The sequence below is a fragment of the Cannabis sativa genome, chromosome 2 (assembly GCF_029168945.1).
Source record: "Cannabis sativa cultivar Pink pepper isolate KNU-18-1 chromosome 2, ASM2916894v1, whole genome shotgun sequence".
NCBI lineage: Eukaryota > Viridiplantae > Streptophyta > Magnoliopsida > Rosales > Cannabaceae > Cannabis > Cannabis sativa.
Genome location: NC_083602.1, coordinates 82,006,885 through 82,030,241, shown reverse-complemented (window position 1 = coordinate 82,030,241; position 23,357 = coordinate 82,006,885). Strand labels below are relative to the sequence as shown.

The window sequence follows — 23,357 nt, the reverse complement described above, 5'->3', positions numbered from 1 at the left end:
TATATATAGAAAAATATCATTTTTAAAATTATAATTTATAAATAATTAAATATTTAACAAAATATCTATAAAAATATCTATGTTTTTTTTTTTTGAGTGAAAATGTAAACTTCATTACTTTAGATCATCCAAAACCAACGAAGAAACTACAAAAGGTAAAGAAAAACAATTAAAAATACGATCAGCCTCAAGAAGAGAGGATCGCGCCAAACTATGCGCTACCCTATTCGCAGATCGCTTTACAAAACTAAGAGAGATGTTACCAATCTCGGCATATAAAGCCTTACACTCTGAGATTATATGGCCATAAGGAGAGACCATATTTTTATTACCTTGAATATCAGAGATAACCCGTAAACAATCCGATTCCAAAATAACCCCATTCCATCCATTGGTCTTGATCCAACTCAAGGCTTCTTTGATTCCAATAGCCTCAACTTCATGTGGCTGAAGCGAGCCCATTTTCAGCAAAGTAACAGCTTGAATGACCAAGCCCGCAGCATCCCGAGCCACCAATCCCACTCCAAAACGACCTTCCAAAGCAAAGAGAGCGCCGTCGACATTAACTTTGATGTTAGGAAGGTTTGGAGGATACCATTTCTCCGGCCAAGCACTGTGAATCTCAGTATGAGGCTCTAACTCGAATCGTTGTGCATTGCACCAGTCCGAGTAGTTCACTTTTGCCGTGTGAATCACCTCATCAAAAGAAGGAGAAACTGAATTCCACACCACCTCATTACGAACCTTCCATAACGCCCAAAGCGTCATTGCCGCCGCCACACAAACAGCCTCACTCCACCTTGAGAATCCCTCTTCAAACCAGCTGCCAAAGGTCATAGCAGCAGGGGCCACAGTCGGGACAGCAGTATACTGCCAGCAGCTTTTGGCAAAATTACAACGCACCAGCAGGTGCAAAGCCGTTTCTGGTGCAGCAGAACAAAACGGGCAGCTTGTACTAATTTGCACATGCTTTATGGAAAGCATAAATTTGGTTGGGAGACAATTGGTGCACACACGCCATAAGAAATTAAGGACTTTAGGAGGCAGATTTAATGTCCACACCTTCTTCCACAGATCAGAAGAAAAATTATGGGAGAGCTGTCCACTTTGCCCATGTTGCAATCTATATGCACTCTTCACAGTAAACAGACCTTTACTATCTTTCCACCAGAACCAATCATCAGTAGAACTAGCCTCAGATAAAGGAATCTTCCAAACAAGAGCTTGATCTCTATCATTTAAAACATCAGAGATAACCTCACTATCCCATTCAATCTTGTCCACTTTCATCAAAGAGTTGACCAATCTCCCTTCAAGACTCGGGTGGGACGTTTCTATAAAAGGATTAGCCTCATCCATAAGCCAAGGCTCACGAAGTATAGCAATATTTGACCCATTCCCAACCAGTCTTCTCGCTCCCATTCGCACCAATGCTTGAGATTCCAAAATACTACGCCAAATGTAACTTGGGTTGCTTCCAATAGTAGCAGTAAGGAAAGTACCGTTGGGATAGTATCTAGCTTTGAAGATTTTGGAAGCCAAATTTTCCCCCCCCACGAGTAACCTCCAACCTTGTTTTGCTAGCAACGAAAGATTGAAGTCACGAAAGTCCCGAAAACCCATCCCACCATCAAACTTATGAGAAGCCAGTTTATCCCAACTCATCCAATGTATTCCGTTAGAGTTATTAGACTTCCACCAAAATCTACTAATAGCGCTTTCCACTTGTTGGCAAATACTCAAAGGGAGTAGGAACATATTCATTGTATACGCCGGCAAAGCTTGAACAACTGCTTTTATTAGAACTTCCTTTCCAGCTCTTGAGAGAAATTTATTATCCCAAGTCTGAATCCTTTTTTGCACCTTATCCACCACATAACTGAACGCTAAAGTCTTATTTCTACCAATGGAGCTAGGTAGCCCGAGATACTTGCTATTTTCCTCAGCCTCTCTAATTCTCAGCCTTTGACAAATAGTTTGCCTCATTCCACTATTCGTATTAGTACTGAAAACAACAGAGGATTTGCCAAAATTGACTCTTTGCCCCGAAGCATTAGCAAAGAGATCAAGCAAGTGTTGGACATTAGAAACTTCCCTCTCCGTGGCTCGACAGTAAATAAAGCTATCGTCTGCAAAAAGCATATGTGATACAACAGGAGCACCATTAGCCACTTTACATCCATGTATGAGCTTCCTTTCCTCAAAGCTTTGAATAAGAGCTGACAAACCTTCAGCACAAATGAGAAAAAGGTAAGGCGATATAGGGTCCCCCTGACGGAGCCCTCTACTAGGAATGATAGGCCCCACCGTATGTCCACTACTGACTATGTTATAAGAGACCGAAGAAAGACATCCAATAATCAATCGGATCCATTTATCATTGAAGCCCAGCCGAACCATCATAGCCCTCAAGAAATTCCAATCAACCCGATCGTAAGCTTTGTTAAGGTCCAACTTCAAAGCCATACACCCATCTCTACCCACTTGTTTTCGTTTAAGGTAATGGAGGACCTCAAACGACACCATTATATTATCCGTAATCAGCCTTCCCGGAATAAAAGCGCTTTGATTCAAAGAAATAATGTCGCCAAGTAACACCTTTAATCTATTGGCAAGCACTTTAGTTATAATTTTAGCAACAACATTACAAAGGGAGATAGGCCTTAACTCACTCATTTGATCTGGTTTCTTCTTCTTCGGGATTAGGACAATGTTGGTATCGTTCATCCCAGTAGGCATCACCTCTGACATAAAAAAATTCTTGACACAAGCAATCACATCCGACCCCACTATATGCCAATACTTTTGAAAGAACTTTGGATTCATTCCGTCAGGTCCCGGAGATTTATCAGGATGCATTTGGAACAACGCATCTTTAACTTCTTGATCTTCAATCGGCCTAGTGAGCATTAAATTTTGTTCTTCATTAACCTTTGGTTTTACACAACTTAAAACCTCATCCCATCTACCCGGTTCAGCAGTAAAAAGATTGGCAAAATAATCCACCATTAATTCCCCCAAGCCATTATCCCAGCCTTTCGAGACCCCCATTGTGTCTTTAAGACAAACAATATTATTATTACGTCTACGAGAGGAAGCCTTTGAGTGAAAGAACTTACTGTTTTTATCTCCATTTTTTAACCACAGTTGCTTGGACCTTTGACGCCAAAAGATTTCACGCTGGTTTAGAACCTCAAATAGCTGCTGTTTAACTGCCGCATACTGCTCTTTCCCTTCAACATCACGTCTTCTTTTAAGAAGCTTAAGTTGTCTATTACACTGCTTGATACTTGAAGAAAAATTCCCAGCAACCGACTCTCCCCAGGCTTGCAAATCCGTCCCACAATGTTGAATTTTCTGCATTAACTGATCAAAAGACAAAGTTATCTATGTTAATTTCAAATTTATTAATTATTTAATTTGTCATATAAGATAATTTTAATATAATATTTTAAATAAAAAGACAAAGTTACCTTTTAATTTAAAATATGTTAAATATCAAAATATCTAATCTTATAATTATATAATATATAAATATTAAAGAAGTTAACAAATTTTAAATCTTACCATAATAAGAAATATTTAAAATTAGAAATATTCCAAAATGGAAATATTTAAAAAAAAAAAGTTAAATATTTCAAATTGGAAATATTTCAAATTGAAAAAATCTAAAATTGGAAAAATTGAACTTTTGGGAAACAATCCCATAAAAATTGGATTTTTTGGGGAAAAATCCAAAAAAAAAAACGCAATTTTGGTGAAGGCAACCCAAGAGGTTGCACGTGCAGCCCAGGAAGGTTGCACGCAGCCTCCTACGCGCGCGGAACAAGAGCACCCAGCCGAGGAAACTCGGCGGATGCAGGGTGCATGGGCGGCAATCGTGGGCGCTGGCAGGGTGATCCTGGGCGGATCAGCAGGGTGCTCGCTCGCGCAGATGGGGCTTGTCCGAGTGCCTGGTGCCCACTCGACAGCCTTAAATCCGATTTTCCAAAATTCATAACTTTTTCAATTTTTAATGGAATCGAGTTCCGTAAAAAACAAAATTGCTTAATTTTTCACAAGAAATCCAAATAAAATATTTTCAAAAATAGAAAAAATATTTTTCATGGAAAAAATTCGTACAGCACAAACTTTCATCATATAAGCACATAAACCAACATGAAACCATCCAAATCAACACAAAACATATAAAATATCGTTTTAATTCATATTACATGAAAGTAAATCATTACCATGGCTCTGGTGCCAGTTGTTGGAAATATTTTACCACGATCTAGATTTACTACGAAGTATGTTTCATTAACATCCTAATATGAATTCTAAAACAATAAAATAAACACATATAAAGTTTAAGAAACCTTACATTGGGTGCAGCGGAATATAATGACTCCTTCCATTCAGATCTCTAGCCCTTGATTCTTTTCTGTAGCAGAGCATAATCAAGATCTGAATCTGGATCTCTTTCTCTCCTTCTTGTTGCTGATTTTCCACAGTCTTACATAATATGATTGAGGTACCACTTGATGTGTGTGGGCACTACTCTATCACTCAAGGAATTTTCGAAATTTAGAAGAGAAGAAAAGAGAGAGGAAAGTGGTGGCTCAGGAATTCACTATGAAAAGAATGAGATGCAATTATATGTTATTTCCTGAAGCAATTACTTTCTATTTATAGAATGCCCTCTAGGTTTAGGTTAGAATTGTGTGGCATTAAAATAATGGAAAAATAAAATGGTAAAAGCCTATGCATAGTGGGCGGCCCATATAAGGAAATTGGGCCTCACTTTACAACTTTCCCAATTTGTTATTTTTCATTCCCATTTTCTCAAAAATGCCAATTTTCCAATTTAACCATTTAAATGCCAATTCTAATTATTTAATAACTTAAAAATAATTATTAAATAATATTGTCATTTAATATAGTTATTAATTTAGACATATAAAGTATCTTAATTAATAAATAAACCTAGAATCTCTTTTCTTTACAATTTCGCCCTTGCTTAGTGAAAATTCATAAAGTAGACATAGTCTAACTTTAGAATTATAATTGATTAATCAAAATCAATTAACTGAGTCTTACAAGCAATATGGTCTCAACTAGTATGGGGACCATGGGTCTATATAACCAAGCTTCCAATAAGTCGAACCGAATTTACCAAGTAAATTTCCTAACTTATTAATTCCTTATTGAATCCACTCTTAGAACTTGGAATTGCACTCTCATTCATATAGAACGCTCTATATGTTCCACGATATAGATACGTCACTAGTTATCCATTGTTATAATCTTAATTTGATCAATGATCCTCTATATAGATGATTTACACTGTAAAGGGATTAAATTACCATAACACCCTACAATGTATTTTATCCTTAAAACACTTAACCCTGTATAAATGATATTTCTGCTAAGTGAAATGAGTACTCCACCATTTATTTTCGTTTGGTTAAGCTCGAAGGAAATGATCCTTTACTTTCTATTCGCCAGATAGAAGCTATAGATTCTATATTTATGTTAGTGCTCCCACTCAATTGCACTACCGTGTTTCCAAAATGAACGTATCACCCTGACCCAAAAGTAGGCTTAACTAACAAATCAAAGAACACGAATAACACTCTTGAGATTGAACATAATCATATCAGGATTAAGATCATTTGATCTAGGATCAACAGGTGTTATTAAATTGAATAGATATTACGGTAAATTTTAATATATCTAATCAAAGTTCAATATCGGTCCCTTCCGATGTATACTCCATACATCCGATACTGGTAAACTTTGCCAATGTCTTGAAAGGACATAACACTTTTTCAAGGTGTAAGAATACCTATCGTTGATTATACCATGTCAGTCTAAATCCAATGTTCTGACAAATCAGGGAATAAAATTTTGAACATATAATTAAGATTATATTCCACTGTGCTGATAACACTATAATCTTTAACAAATTCATATGTTCTGGACTTAAATAGAATTCATACATTAGATATATATATATATATAATCATGAAATAAATCATGTGAACCATGCAACATAAAATGTTATTTCTGATCTTTATTAATAAGTAAATCTGATTATATTGAAATGGATTTTATTTAGGGCACAAAACCCAACATATACAAGATGGTCTCACTTCCTCTATTTTATTGACACAACCGAAGAGGACAATACCACTTATATTCTTAGACAGAAAGTCACGGTACCTTGTCGTAATGGGAGGGTTTCAAAGAACTCACCCTGTTATGACTTGGAAGATACTTGTGAGAAAATCCATTGTTTGTTTAAACAAGAAATGAATAGTCAGAATAAGGAACTAAGAAGTAAAACCAAGAGAACTATGGTTCAAACCATTCATATGGAGTAACCAAAATATTTTCTATTACAAGGACAAGAAAGAAAATTTTGAAAATAAGTTTATTCAATGGACTTAACAAAACTTCCTGCTCCTAGTATTATAGGTTTGAGTTTATCTAAACCTGTGGCTTATAGTATACCTGGTAATTTACTTACTCTAGTGCAAGCAACTTACCTTAGTAAGTTGCTGGAGCATTTTTCTAATGGCAATCTATAGAAGTTTTTCGACTTCTAGACATAGATTTTATTTATCTAAGGAAAAGTCTCAACTATTCCAGAAAAGATAAAAGCCAAAGAAAGCATTCCTTAAAATCAATAATGAGAGGTCTCAGATATGCTTTAGTATGCATTAGACCAGACACCTGGTGTTGAGTGGGAGTAATGAGTAGGTATCAGATTGATCCAAGAAATGAACATTGAGAGACAATCAAAGAAAATCATAAGATCAAGAAGAGGAACTATATGTTAGTCGATAAGGGTGGTGTTTTAATACTCTTAGACTACACCAAATCAAGTTTCTAGACTTGCCTTAGTGCTAGAAAGTCTACTGATGAGATGGTGATTACTCTAGGGTTGGAGAAGTGTAAAAACTGATCTGAAGTCTCTAACTCTACCAGTGAGACTGAATGTTAAAGTTGCAGGAAAGATACTTTTTCAGTCTATGGAAAGTTCTATATAGTTTTTGGCGTTGTACCAACATTTTATTAACTACTAGTGTTACAACCTAACTAACACAAAAGTAGTTGCCAAAAAGTAAAGAATTCAGTATCCATAGAGGAGTAGACATATAGAGAGGAATTTCACATAATCAAGGATTTTGTGATTAAGGAAATGTAATGGTGGAGGAAAGTTTGTATTGAATACAACCTGTCAAATCCTATTACGGAGAGAATACTACATACTACACTTGATCTGGATATCAAGGTGTTGAGAGTATTTGAAATGCACTTTTAGTTTTATATTAGTGCAGGTGGGAGTTTATTGGGTTTTGTGTCCTAAATAAAACTCATTTCAATATAATCAGATAAACTAATTAATATAAGATTAGAAATTATTTTATGTTGCATATAATTTATTTCATGATTATGTTTAATGTATAAATTCTATTAAGTCCAGATTATATATAAATTTATATTTGTTCATGATTATAGTGTCGTCAGCATAGTGGAATATAATCATGATTATATGTTCAAAAGTTTAATTCCCATAATTTATTAGTTCAATGGATTTAGATTGACATGATAATCGACGATAAGGTATACTTACACCTTGGATAAGTGTTTTGTCCTTTCTAGGGCATTAGCAAAGTTTACCAGTATCGGATGTATGGAGTATACATTGGAATGGACCGATATTGATCTTGGATAAGATATCATAAACTTACCGTTATATCTTTCTAAGTCAATATCAATGGTTGATCTTAGGTCTATGGATCTTAATCCTAATATGGTTAGGTTCAACTTAGTTGTATTATTTATGTTCTTCAAGTTGTTCGTGGAAGCTAACCACTGATTCTGGCGGATATTTACATCTTGGGAACATAGTAGTTAATTTGAGTGGGAGCATTGATCATAGATATGGAATCTATAGCTTTTATAAGTATTTAGAAGTGAAAAGATGATTTCTTTCGAGCTTGGCTAAATAGAGATAAATAATTGAGGCCTCATTTCAGTAATTATATTAGTTTACTAAAGTATCATTTACTAAAGTTGGGCGTGCTACCCTGATCAAATCAGTGGGCCTTTCAATGCCGATGTATGCAATGCAAACCACCAAACTTTCCAACAGGCTGGTCAGCAAAATTGATGGGATGGTGAGAGATTTTTGGTGGGGATTTGAAAAAGGGAACCATGGTCTGCACCTAAGAGCTTGGGATAAGCTGTGCCTTCCGAAGTCCCACGGAGGTCTTGGGTTTAGGAAGACACGCGAGATGAACTTGGCATTTCTGGCTAAATGGGGATGGAATTTATTGAATGGGTGTAACTCTCTTTGCTGTAGGATTCTGCAAGCAAAGTATTTAAAAGGGAAGGATCTCCTGAATCATAAATATAAGAGTTCGGATTCATGGTTTTGGAAAAACGTGATAAGAGCGAATGCGGTTTTGAGGAAGGGTGCCTGTAAACTGGTTGGGGATGGCCAAGATACCAGCGTCTGGAGGGACCCTTGGATTCCACATGGCAAAGACTTTACCCCAAAGCCGGTTGTCTCGTATGGAAACGAAGATTATAAGGTGGCTGATCTTTTACTCCCTAATGGGGGTTGGGATATTAATAAACTAAACGCTCTGTTTAATCAAGATACGATTTCGGCTATCTTAAAAGGGGGTCATCCCTCTGGGCAAGGTAGGGATAGGTGGGCTTGGACTCTGGAACGAAATGGAAAATTCTCGTGCAAGTCCGCTTACCTAACTCAGGCTTTGGAGAGAGCGCCTCCGTGTGAGGTTGCTCCCTCACTCTGGAATAAACTCTGGAATAGTAAGGTTCTTGAGAGACATAAGATGCTTTGGTGGTGTATTTTGTCTAAAGCCCTTCCTATTAGAGCTGAGATTAATAGAAGATTTCCCATTGAAGATACTAGCTGTCCTCTTTGCGGGAGAGGAGAGGAAACTTTTGAACATTTGTTCCTCTCATGTGAGGTGGCCTTCCACCTTTGGCGTTCTTCCCCCTGGGGTATTTATCCAGTTTGCAATACCGGAATTCAACCTTGGGACTGGGTAAAATTCATTTGGGACCTGAAGAACAAGGGTGTTAATGCGGAGGATGTTTTCCTCTATGCTTCGATTACTGTTGACGCCATCTGGAGAATGCGTAATGATAAGGTACACAACAATAGTCCAGTAGATGTTAGCAGATGTATTGACTCTATTTGCTACTCTTTTGCAGATATGCATGCTACCATTTTCCCTCCTCCTAGTCCCCCCCCCCCCTTTGCAGGACTGGAGGCCTCCTCCACTGGATTGGATCAAACTTAATTGTGATATCAAAGTGGGGTTAGATAGCATGTGTTCGGTTGTGGTGGCCAGGGATCATCTTGGCAGGGTGCTTCGGATTACAACAGCCAGGCTAGATTTTGTTGATTCTCTGTGTGGCGAAGCGGCAGCTTGCTGCTTGGCGATTGAGACGGCGCTGGCTCTTCAGGCAAAATTTATTATTGTGGAGAATGATTCGAGTGTGGTTATCAATGCTCTTATTGGGAAGGAGTCTCAATGGGCGCTTGAGAACTACATCTCATTTTGTAATAGATCTACTCCTTTATTTTCCAGTTGTGTTTTTTCTTATGTTAGTAGAACCTGTAATTACGCGGCCCATAACGTGGCCAAGTGGGCTTTCACCCACAAGACATTTGGTATTATTCCGGTTTCCTCTTTACCGGGGAACCAGTTATGTAATGACCGCGAGGTCTAACTCTTTCTCTTATTAATATATATTGCTTCGTTTTTCTTAAAAAAAAAAGTATCATTTATAGGTGGCTAAGTGTTTTAAGGATAAAATACATTGAAGGGTAGAACATTAAATTTGTCCCTATTCAGTGTAGATCATCTATAGAGGATCTTTGACTATTAGGATTGTAACAATGGATAATCATAACGTATCTATATTGTGGTGCATATAGAGCGTTCTATATAACTGAGAGTGCTATTCAATTCCAAATCTATAGTGGCGCAAGACGAAATTAATAAGTTAGAGAATTTACTTGGCAAATTCTAGATCTACTTATTGAAAGCTCGGTTATGTAGGCCCATGGTCCCCTCACTAGTTGAGATAATACTGCTTGTAGACTTGGTTAATTGGTTTTAATAAATCAATTATAATTCTAAAATTAGACTATGCCTTATTTATGAACTTTCACTAAGCAAGGGTTTAATTGTGGAGAAAAGAGGTTTTGGGGTCAATTTATTAATTAAGAGACTTTGTACGGTCTAATTAATAAATTATATAAATGACAATTTTATTTGAATAATTAATTATAATTATTAAATAAATAGTTTTAGCATTTATAAGATTGAATTGAAAAATATGGTATTATTGAAATAAAGTGGCAAAATTGTAACTAGAAAGTGGTCCTTTAAGTGGACGGCACTTAAGTGATTTTTTGTCCAAAATTTTATTCTTGTTTAATCCATATAATTCAGCCTAAAGCCCTAGTTGAAACACTATAAAAGGAACATGATGCTCTCATCTCATCCTCTTGTCAACTTGACTATTCAACCTACCAAATCTAGTTTTCATTCTTTGACAACTTGTAGATGAGAGACACCTTCAATAGTGGTTTCAAATCTCCTTCATTGTTCATCCAATTTAAAACCTTGAGTGAAAGAGTGCCATGCCCACACATAGCAAGTCAAGTACTCAATCATAGTGAGTAAGACTGTGGTAACCAAACCCGAAGGAGAGAAAGAGATCCAGGTTCAGATCTTGATAATGCTCTGCGACCGAAAGGAATCAAGGGCTAGAGATCTTGAACAGAAGGAGTCATTATATTCTGCTGCAATCAATGTAATATTTTTTTAAACCCTTATGTGTTTAATTTTATTGTTTTAGAGATATTCATATTTAGGATGTTAATCAATATACTTGTTAGTAAATCTAAATCCTAGTAAAATATTCCCAACACTTTTTGCCAGACAGTTATTCCAGGCATTTACTATTCAAGGTTAAACCTTTTGGTGACACACATTCTATACGAAATGGTGGTCCCATATTGTCCAACTGCTTCAACGCACGAGCACAATACCTTCCAAGGGGCCCAATAGTCAGCTCTTTGCATGTATTTTACTCTATTAGTGGGCTTTTTGTGAAAACCTTAGATGGGTCATGAGCATGCCCATACCTGTCCTTTAGCCTATAAATACTTTTCCATTTTCATACGAAAGGGGGATCAAAATCAAGATAGTCGAAGCTCTATTAACATTACTCTAAGCTTTCCTCTTCTTCAAGAGAAACAAAGAGTATAGAGTTAGGGTTTCTTGCATAAACACTGTAAAAGTATCATCCAAGCCTTTTAAGGCCAATAGACTGACTCATGGACTAAGACTCATTAACGCCTGAACTACGTAAAAATCTTCATCTCCTTTATTACTACATTTGATTATTTGGTAAGCTCTTATTATATTAGTTTTTAAAAATTTCGATAAATATTTTATATTATTTTTTAAGTTATTCTCAGTCTTTATAAGTTAATAGTATGTCTTTATTATATTTTGGTAGAGGTAGATAAGTCCTAAAGTCATAAAGTCATCAAAGATAAGTTGAATTACTAAAATTTGAGCTACCTACTCTTATTGTTAAATATTTTTATCTTTATCATTATCAATTTTAGTGTTCTAATTCTCACTTTGCATTGTATGATTGTGGTTATAGGTGTTTTCTTGTTTAATTTTTTCGTCTTAGAAGATATATCTAAAAGTTAGACTACTCATATTAGTTTTGATAAAGGGTGACACTATTTTATTCAAGAATTTCTCAAATATAAGTTTTCGCTAATTTTTATTTCTTGTCAAAAAAGAAAATAGTTGAACATTTCTTTCTTATATATATATATCTTACCATTTTATTTATTTAGTGTGCTAATCAAATTTATACTTTATTTATTTATTCTGTAGGTTTGCTTAAATTGTTCATTTAGATTGAGGGTCTTTTTTCAAAGTTAAATAGTTTTGTCTAAATTTATGGTAGAAATTGTATTGTAGGTCCACTTTACTTTATCTATTTTCATTTTTGCTATTATTTTCATATTCTTTAAAATATACTTAATTTTATAAATTATGTCCCCATTATACCCTTTAATTAATATAAATCATGTGCTACACTTAAGTAGAGAGCAAGAGTATATTAAGCAACTCACTCATAAAAGTTAGTAGATTTAAATAAAATATCATATAAGAATATTTTTAATTAATAGATAAAAAAAAGAAGTATTTATCAATTTATCCCCAATTTATGTAACTTGGTCTTATATAAATAGCTTTATTTTGTAAGTACAGGCCCGACCCTGGGCATAGGTGGGCTAGGCCTGTGCCTAGGGCCCACCTAGCCCAGGGGCTCAATTTTTTTTTCCTCTTTTAAAATTATACATTTTTTTATTGATTTTGAAAAATACCACATTTTTTCTAACATAAGGGTCAATTTTTTTTTTCCCTGTGGCCCACTTTGTTTCAGGGCCGGGGCCGGCCCTGTGTAAGTATTTATATGAAATAATCACATAAGACACTATTTTTTTTATAAAAAAATTATATTTTTACGTTGAAAGAATTTTTTTTTTCTTTTTTAATTTTTACAGTTTTTCATAAAAATAACACGAAAACTACAAGAAGACTACATAAAAGTAACATGAAAATAATATCTAAATAACAACAAAAAATAACATACAAATAATAAAAAATCAACAACAAATTAACAAGAGTACAACATAAAAAGACCGTATTTTTCTATAAATAAAATAAAAAAAACCGTAAAAATATTTAAAATTCTATAAAACTATATTTTTATAATTTTATAATAATTTTTGTATATTTGTGAAATAATCTCAATTTATATTGTATACCTTTTGGCTAATCGAACGTTACTCTACATGGATGTTTTGTTTTTTTTTTCTTCTAATTTTTATCACTTTATCAAAAAAAGAATAAATAAAAAATAAAGAAAGATAATCCCTAGAGAGAATTCACACACACGAACGAGGGCCATAATACTACTAAGATTTCCAGATTTCAATGGACCCACAAGAGGTCCTTCCGCTCTATTATGATTATGTAATGTGATACCAGATAAGAAAGAGCGTTCAACTTCTCTCTCTCACTGTACCTTCCATGGCGGGCTTGCATTCAGCCCCAACGTGTTCCTCTTATCCTTTTAGGCTTCGCTCTTTACTAATTCCCTCACTTAAATTACGACACCCTTTCCTCTTCTCCCCCTCTTTCACTTCTTTTTTGACCTCAAAACGTCTTCATCGACATGACCTTCGAGTTCGTGCATCTTCTGCAACTATCGCCGCTGACCCTGGGAATGGCGCCATGCTCACTCAGGATAACAACTCCAATGTTACTTCTTATGGAAGACAGTATTTCCCTCTTGCTGCTGTTGTTGGTCAGGTACTTCCCTTCTCTCTCCCTATCTCTTTCCAGAAAGAAAAAGCAAATGCTTTGATTTTGTACTGCCAAGTAAAATGATTAATGGATTGTGACATATTGTGTGTGTGTGTGTGTGTGTTAATTATGTGAATTTGTGTGTCACTTGGTTTTGGAAACAATGATTTTATTTTTGGCTGTTCACATTGAACGTTTCATATTATATGATTAATCAGTAATCATCATAGAAGGTTCAAATTGATGATTAATCTCTCTCTCTCTTCCTTGAAAATTGTAATGATTTTGCATTTTGTGATTACATCCATTTTATAGGATGCCATAAAGACTGCTCTGTTACTTGGGGCTATAGACCGTGAAATTGGAGGCATTGCTATCTCCGGGAAGCGAGGCACAGCTAAAACTGTTATGGCTCGTGGGCTACACGCAGTTTTGCCGCCCATTGAAGTAGTTGTTGGTTCAATATCAAATGCTGATCCCGCATGCCCTGACGAGTAAGGATATGGCTATACTCTGTATAAACTCTGAAAATTCGATTTTATCTGAAAGCTAATTAATCAATTTTAGGTTTGAATCTAATGTATTAAAACTAAAATTGTAAATCAATGACCACAGAAGTTACCTCCGACATTGGAAACACATTCCAATCGAGTATTGCTTGGGTCTCCTTGAACCGAGTAAAATAACCATCACTATGAAATCATTTGAAATACATTCTCTAGTTTTGATTACACATCAAACAAAGTAAAAAGAAATGATTTCATACAAAAATTACCAATACACTTGATCAACAATTAAGAACAAAGATCTAAGATCCCTTAGATCTGAGAAGACAAGGTCCCCTTACTTCTGATTAGCTGAACTCCCTCCAATAGATTAGTCTTAAATTCCCTTGGGTATTGCAGATTAACATTCCTTCTTCAAACCTTGAAGATCTAATGATTGACAATCTGCAAACACAAGATTATCCGAAAAATGGATTTGCCCTAGCAGAGAAAGAATCTCAACATAATCCTATCAAAGATGAAGAAGTTAGTTAAAAAAAAGCTTGATCAGTTTTTTTTAAAACAACTTAACCAACAATAAGCTAGCTCATCACAACTGGCAATGAGCTGTACCAATTAACAAAAACGAACAAAAAGCTGACCTAACAAAAGTTAATTGAATACAGATTAACAGACGCATCTAACAAAGACTTAGACGAACAACTATTAAAGTCAGGAAAATGCAAATAAAGACACAACAGACAGAACAACAACCAACATAATTTGCCATAAAAAACATGACACTTACCATCTCTCCTTGACAAATTATGATCATTGAAAAAAATAGAGAAGAGACAAAAAGACCAAAGTCAATAACAAACAACCCAAAGGATATAACCAGTTCAAACAACAAAAGACTAGACAAATATACTACTATCACACTTAACAAAGTTAGCATAACCATATGACCTAACCCAAAATATTGACAATGTTTTACATATCTTTACAAAAGAAAATAATCCCAATATCTCCCCCTGGTGATCATAATCACTCACTGCTAGAATAGGCTACAAGAGCAAAAGCAGGAACATCCATGGAGGCAGCAACATCATCAGGAACAGTATGAACTTCAGCAGAAAGACTTGCAGAAGGATCAACAGATGTAGGAGCTGCAGAAGATGGAAAAACTATGGGTAAATCCCCCTGTACACCAGCAGTAACTGACTCTCCGTGGACAGCAGAACTACTGTCAACACCTTGATCAGCAGCAATAGGAACCTTCTCCTGAATAATTTGCCATCAAAAACATGACACATACAAACTCTAAAAGTGAAGTCTTTATGATTGTTACCCTAATCTTTTAGAGAATGAGCATAATATGAATCTTCAATTTTGTCTTTTAAAATTCTTATAATAAGTTTGGAAACACGTGTTGGTGTAGTGAACCTAGTTATTGGCGTTCATCAGAATATCATATAGATGTTATTATAAATCTAACATATTTGATGAAATATGAATTGTAATGTTCTAGGAACATAAGTTTGAAGAAGCTTTCATTGTTTTTTGTTATAATTTAGTCATCTTAATCTTGTTTCAAAAAAAAAAAAAAAAAAGAAATTTACTGGAAGTTATCTTTTTTTTTCTTATGATAATGATTGTTTGGTTGTGATTCTCAAGGTGGGATGATGATCTAGCTGAAAAACTAGAGTATGATTCTGCTGGCAATATTAAGACTCAAGTTGTCAGGTCTCCATTTGTTCAGGTATTTTTCTTTAGTCCTTCCATACAAGGTTCTTGTCTTAGTTTAAAGGTAAACCTGAAAAATGGAATGATTCACTCTAATACAACAACCAAGAGCACAGTCTATCTCGAGGTCTCGCCTGGATTTTAATTTAGTTTTGCCAAGGTGACCTACATCCATGGGTTTCAAGAGATTGTCTCACTAACCAAACTGAAAGTTGCATTCTCTCTGCTCTCTTTATGTCTCAGCAGTTTATCCCACTCAATTTTCTCATTGAACAATACAAAAATACTGATGATCTCCCTCCTTTTTGGTCTTTCAGATTCCACTTGGAGTAACAGAAGACAGACTTATTGGGTCTGTTGATGTTGAGGAGTCTGTAAAATCAGGAACGACCATTTTCCAGCCTGGCCTTCTTGCTGAAGCTCATAGAGGCGTTCTATATGTTGATGAAATCAATCTCTTGGATGAGGGTATTAGTAATTTGCTTCTTAATGTATTGACTGAAGGAGTTAATATTGTGGAAAGAGAGGGTATCAGCTTTCGACACCCTTGTAAACCACTCTTGATTGCTACATATAATCCGGAAGAGGGTGCTGTGCGTGAGCATTTATTAGATCGGATTGCAATCAACTTGAGGTGCACACCTTTCAGCCTAAAGAATAGATTCTCATTTTTAACTTCTTACATAAATTCTCTTTCTACTAAAGACACACTTCTTCTGCAGTGCAGATCTTCCAATGAGTTTTGACGATCGTGTTGCAGCTGTTGGAATTGCAACTCAATTCCAGGAATTTAGTAATAAAGTTTATAAGATGGTTGAGGAGGAAACAGAGGTTGCCAAAACTCAGGTATTCATAAAATAAACTAGTGGTTTTGCATTTTAGATTGTGGACTAGCTCAATTCGACAATGGTTGTGACACTATTTTTAAGCAACTGGAGTACTAGGCTTACTTCAAACCAATAATGACTTTATCAATTATAAATTTAACTTGTAATTATATATGTTGCAAGCACTTGGTTTCTTCATTCGTTTCTCTTCCTATTTCAACTTTATCACACCGCAACAATAATTCATTTCAAATAAAGAATAACTGATTGTAGATGTTTTCACTCTGCAGATCATTTTGGCAAGGGAGTATTTAAAAGATGTTACTATCAGTAAGGACCAATTAAAATATCTTGTTATGGAAGCAATTCGAGGCGGATGTCAGGTTCTTACATTAATTCCTCCTCCCTCCTCCTTCCCGCACAAAAAAAAAAAAAAAAAAAAAAAAGAAACGAAAAAATGTTGATATTATACATTTTCATGATTTCATTTTTCCAAATTTAAATACAGATTTCCATAAATCTTTTTCCTTTGGATGAGGAAGATTAAGTCAAATCCATGATCACGCTCCATTTGAATACAGATTTCCATCAATCTTTTTCCTTTGCAGTAGTGGATGATACTCACGCCACTCATTTACTTAAAATATCACACTGATCTATTGGAATTAGCTGTTATCACTTGTAAATTTTATAACATGACGCATATTCTACTTGAAAGCAAACATATGCAAAACAAAAATGGATTTATCATGTATGACATAAGAAAGGGATTTAACTTTATAATATGTGATCTGAATCACATGAGAGCTATTCTACTCATAACGTTTACACATTTCAATAAAAAAAAAATTCTTTTTTTATGATGTATCTTGTAACTATGCTGTTTATTTAGATATCCTAGCCTCTTTTCTGGTGCAGATTACATTATATGCTGCTTCGTATATTTAAATTGCACTTCATAATCACCAACCATTTACTGCAAACTGCAGGGACACAGAGCTGAGATATATGCTGCCCGTGTTGCAAAATGCTTAACCGCTCTAGAAGGGCGTGAAAAAGTTACTGTTGATGACTTGAAGAAAGCTGTTAAGTATTCTTCAGAAAGATTTGTCTCGTGATTTTCTTTCCATTTATATAATGTTTATATATGTCATTTGCATTTTACATTTGAAGATGTTTCAATAACTTCATATATGGAGACACTTCTAGTGTGGTGCAAAATGCTTATAGTGTTGTGCTTCCTGAAATCTTGCTGATCCAACTAAGTTTGTCATCAAATTTAATTAAGGAATTGAGTGTGTAGTTTATTTCACTTTTACTTTGCTTGATTTTCCTTTTACTTGAATATATACCTGTAAAAATTTTGTTGTGACATATTACATACTCCAGGTAGAACTTGTCATTCTTCCACGCTCAGTAATTAATGAAAATCCACCCGACCAGCAAAATCAACAGCCTCCTCCACCACCACCACCTCCACAAAATGAAGAGGGTGGGAAAGAAGAAGAAGAAGAAGAACAGAATGAGGAAGAAGACAAAGAGGTTTGTTAATATTGATCAAATGTTCAATTTAACATACGATAGTATCTAGATGATTTTCTTTTCTCAAGCAACTATAAATATAGTTGGATGCATTTGATAGCTTAATTCCTAGCTTTCATACACCTTAAGATTTCAAAGGACTTGCTGTTTTACCTATGATACAATATTTCTTTATAACCAGGATGATGAGGATGACAATGATGAAGAGAATGAACAACAAGATCAAATACCTGAAGAATTTATATTTGATGCCGAAGGAGGTTTGGTGGATGAGAAACTTCTTTTCTTTGCTCAACAAGCACAGAGACGCCGCGGGAAGGCAGGGAGATCAAAGAATGTTATATTTTCAGAAGATAGGGGAAGATACATCAAGCCAATGCTCCCAAAGGTTGGTTCTTCCCATCATGTTTCGTATTGTCTTTGTTCTAAATCACCGATTCAAAATAGGAATTGCATCTACGCCTTTGTGAACTTATCTCTGCATATTGATTGTTTGAGCTCTTCTCTTCCAACCATTCTGACTTTTTCACTTTGCTGTTTGGTCCATTTACGAGTCCCAAAATATCCTTATATTAACAAACTTGTGTATTTTCCTCCTGGGTTCACAAGCTTTTCTAGACTTTTCTCTAAGATTGAGTTCGTTGACTTTCTCTGTCAAAGGGAATTTGCAACTCTCTTCCAAAAACCTCGGAAGTCTCAAATTGATACATCTAATAATGATTTTATTTACCATATAACAGTTCTCTAATCAAACTTTATTTTTAACAGGGTCCTGTACAGAGATTAGCTGTTGATGCAACCCTTAGAGCGGCTGCACCATATCAAAAATTGCGCAAGGAGAAGGACACTCAGAAGATTAGGAAAGTTTTTGTGGAAAAATCTGATATGAGGGCGAAGAGAATGGCACGAAAAGCAGGAGCACTGGTATTTGAAGTTCTTAACCACGATTTTGTCACATGGATTTGTTTCCTTTTATATTTATATATATATATATATATATATATATATATATTTTCAAGAAACAGAACATATTATTAAATCAAAGGGGTAGTAGAATATACAAAGAAAAAAAAAGCATGCTATCTTTGAAACGGAGAGCATGAACTGAAGAACAGCAAAACTGCTGACAGACATGAAGAAAACAAAACATACGCCAAATCCAATGAAATTAAAATACAAAACTAAATTTGGAAAATAAAATTCCAGTCTCTTAGCCAATCTGAAAAATGGATGTAACCAAAGTGTTTGACATTATACAGTGCCAATTTGATATTAGCCTATCTATGTCTTTCTCTTTTGTCATGAAAAATTCGGTTGTTCCTTTCTGACTACAAAACCCAAAAAAACAACAGCTACAGTGGATTGCCACAGCTTTTGCTTGTGTTGGTTCTCCCTTATATGGAACGGCCAAAGTCTGAGTGCAACATGCTGAAACACACCAAGATAAACTGAATTCATTGAGAACCTTAATCACAGATTCAAGGAAAATGAGCACTGTAGAAATAGTTGATCTATTGACTGGGTTCCTCTTCCACACAAAACACACCAACTTGAGGATAACAGCTGAAAGTTTTTCTATTTTGCATTGCCATATGAAAATTCACTTTGTTCCACAACACTTGCCATAAAATCTTTTGACTTTAGGCGGTGCCTCAACATTCCAATGAGAAGCTGCCCACAAAATGCTAACGTAACCTTCATGCATTCGGAGGGACTCAAATTCTGATTTGCATGGAAAAATCTATGAAATATCCCTTTTCCAAGCTCTCCGGTCTTCCAGTATATCCTGCAGATGTATATTCTCCAATCTCTGAATTAGCTTAATGTAATACTCAATCATTTAGATGTCGAAGTAGGTGAAGATTCCAACTAAATGCTCATCTAACTTTTGCAATTTATATTTGCTTTCGATAACCTTGTGCCACAACAATGATTTTTTGCTTGGGAACCTCCATAGCCATTTTGTAAGTAGGGATTTGCTTTTCATGGATAGCTTCCCTATGCTCAAACCTCCAGAGTTCTTGGGTATACAAACTGTTCCCCATGAAATTAAATGCTCCCCTCTCCCTAAATCCCCTCCCTCCTAGAGGATGTCCCTCATTTGTCTCTCTATTGTTTCCACCGACATAGGAGCTTTGAATTTTAAAAGGTAATAAGAAATAGGCAACGAAGATAGCACTGATTATAGGTCAACCTTCTCGCCTTTGGACAAATAGTCATTTTTCCATCCTTCTAGTCTTTTGGAAACTTTTCTTATGATTGGCTCCCAAAATCTTACCTTGTTAGGGTTGTCTCTCAAAGGCAATCCTAAATATTTCCCTGCCCAATTTCCCACAGCACATTCAGCCCCATTAAATTAATTTGAGTCTTATTAATATTGAAACCTGACAAAGCGCTAAAAGCTTGTTTAAGTAATTTTCCTAATGATTGGAGCAACCAATAGGCAGCGTCTAATGGACTAGTATCTCTCATACCCTGATAATATAGTCCTCTGTACAATTTTTACTGCTCCTCCATCAATGGAAGCTGTTAACATAAACACCTTATGTACAGTCTTAAAACTCCAATATCTCTTACTATTTTGTCCATAACTAGCGGGTTATGGAGATCTTCTACACCATGTACACCATGACCAGTGGAATCATGTCATCTTCTCTCTCTCTCTCTCTCTCTCTCTCTCTCTCTCTCTCTCTCTCTCTCTCTCTCTCTCTCTCTCTCTCTCTCTCTCTCTCTCTCTCTGTATGGTGAACTTTTGATTTTACGCTTGAAAGATCTTATGTGCTCTAACATTGACATCATTACAGGTTATATTTGTAGTTGATGCAAGTGGCAGCATGGCTCTGAACAGAATGCAGAATGCGAAAGGTGCCGCTCTAAAGTTACTAGCAGAGAGTTATACAAGCAGGGATCAGGTGAGTAAACAAATATATGTATGACTCTTATGATCTCATAAATCTGTGCTGTAATTAGCACCTCAAAACAAAAATTGAGGTCCAAATTTATGGTTTTTACTTCATTCTTTGTTTTGAAAAAACAAACCATCTTCATTTTCAACAAGTATTAAATTACCAATGAACTACCATGTTACAAGTTATTCTTCCAGCAAATTGCGTCCTTTTTTTTATTTTTTATTTTTTAAATTTTGTCCTAAAAGCCTTCGCTAATTATGTTGAGGCATACTTGAATATTTACTGGATATTCAGTCACATTGTCTAAATGGTGGGGGACTTAAGCTTGAAATGTAATAGTAATGGGAGGATCTGAAAGAAAAGTCACCGGTTTTGGCATAATAACTGACATATCTTAAGAGAGAAAATGAATTTACTGGAGCCCATAATTGTTGACTAATAGTGAGTTCAAAAGTATGTTTGCGTGTGTTCAGTTAAACATTGAAGGTAATTGTGGAATATCAAATGGCCGCAGATGCAGGCACATTCACTACTTCTATGTTCAAATGTAGATTAAGTATGAACACCGAATTAATCAGTTCAAAGTGGAAACAATACTAGTTTTTGCTTTATTTTTTCAATCTGATTCAAATGTATCTTCAGATTATACAATTCTCCATTATGTTCTAATAATAAGAAAAGGACAAGTTGTGTTATAATGAGACTTGTTGATCTTGTTAATTTAGATAATATGTCTGAGTCTTTTAAGTGAACGTGGACCAGGTTTCTATTATTCCTTTCCGTGGAGACTCTGCAGAAGTTCTTCTTCCTCCTTCTAGATCAATTGCAATGGCAAGAAACCGTCTTGAGAGACTTCCATGTGGTGGAGGCTCACCCCTTGCTCATGGTCTTACCACGGTGTGTATTATATCATTAATCCACAACTAATTGATCTTGTACGAAAGTAAGAAACTAAAATGAAGAAAAATATGGACGGAAAACTCTGTTTGGAGATGTTCAGTGTTTTATATATTATGACTAGGCTCCACTTAGTATGGACCTTCTGATATGCGCTTAATTATTCTTAAAACAAATAACGAAAATATACACTTTTAATTCTTTAATTTTACACTCACCATATTTTTTGGTGCTGCAAAGTGTATGAGTCTTATTATCTGCTCGTAAGTGCAGTGGTAACATTACTGACCATTTTCCAAATATGAACTTAAAATCTCTTTAGGCTGTCAGGGTTGGGCTAAATGCAGAGAAAAGTGGCGATGTTGGACGTGTGATGATTGTCGTATTGACTGATGGTAGGGCAAACATATCACTAAAAAGATCAACTGACCCCGAAGCTGCTGCTGCTGCCGATGCCCCAAGACCATCATCACAGGAGTTGAAGGTGAATATAATATTTTTTTTAATATACATGTGGCATGTTGTGAATGAAAAGTCTAATACTTCTTATTAGTAGCCTAAGTGATGACAAAATTTCTTGCTTGATACGACAAAGCACTTGCAATTTTCTGAAGAAAACAAGCTCAATCATCAGTATATAAGATGTTGGAGCGAATTTTTATTGTTAATGCTAGCTTGTCATTTAATCATATGCATACTAGATAGAGCTTGAAGTTCTGAAGCATAAAAGTTTATCGTACTGACTACATGCTCTCTTTCTCAACAATGCTTGTCAATAAAGGATGAGATTCTTGAAGTTGCGGGTAAAATATACAAATCGGGGATGTCTCTCCTAGTGATTGACACTGAAAACAAGTTTGTCTCAACTGGCTTTGCCAAGGAGATTGCTAGAGTAGCTCAAGGTTTCCTTTCAACTAATCTGATAAGACTTAAAGACATTATCAAGTAAACTTTTAAACCCATGAGGGAACAAAAGTCTCATTGTAAATTTCTTTGTGCAGGAAAATATTATTACTTGCCAAACGCTTCAGATGCGGTTATCTCAGCAACAACCAAGGATGCTTTATCTGCACTGAAAAACTCATGAACCATGTTTTGCTTTGAGGCTGATATGGCCTTATTCATATTCATGTTATTATTATAACTTATCACACATAAAAGTTTCGCATAGAAATGAGATTTCAGTTTTCTCTTGTAGCGGCTTCTAACATAATAAATCGCTCTTATTTTAGTTTCAAAATTATTGTGCTGCACACTGCCAAAACCACATTTGTTTCTTTCATTGGTTAAAAATAGGATAATTAGTAATTTTTCTCCCTGAACTTTGACATGTAGTAAATCGTGTTCCCTAAACTTTTTAGGCCGTTAAAAATTCCCTTCGAACTATTGAGATTGTTAAATTTAAGGACTTTTGTCTAATTTTATTCAATTTTACTGTTTCAGTAATTGTTTATGTACTAAACCATGTTTCCCAGACTTTGATATCTACCAAATCATGCCCCTCAAACTTTG

The 23,357-nt window shown here is 35.2% G+C and overlaps 1 protein-coding gene across 1 annotated transcript; it reads left to right on the top strand.

Moving 5' to 3' along the window:
* Positions 1-12,967: 12,967 nt before the first annotated feature.
* On the top strand, positions 12,968-23,085 carry LOC115718534 (magnesium-chelatase subunit ChlD, chloroplastic). The gene is made up of 15 exons (XM_030647335.2): positions 12,968-13,445; positions 13,755-13,933; positions 15,602-15,686; positions 15,988-16,304; positions 16,393-16,516; positions 16,788-16,880; positions 17,487-17,582; positions 17,887-18,039; positions 18,221-18,427; positions 18,808-18,963; positions 20,844-20,951; positions 21,711-21,845; positions 22,168-22,329; positions 22,627-22,747; positions 22,847-23,085. The coding sequence occupies exons 1-15, from the start codon at positions 13,164-13,166 to the stop codon at positions 22,930-22,932; spliced, it is 2,304 nt and encodes a 767-aa protein (XP_030503195.2). The 5' UTR covers positions 12,968-13,163; the 3' UTR covers positions 22,933-23,085.
* Positions 23,086-23,357: the final 272 nt, after the last annotated feature.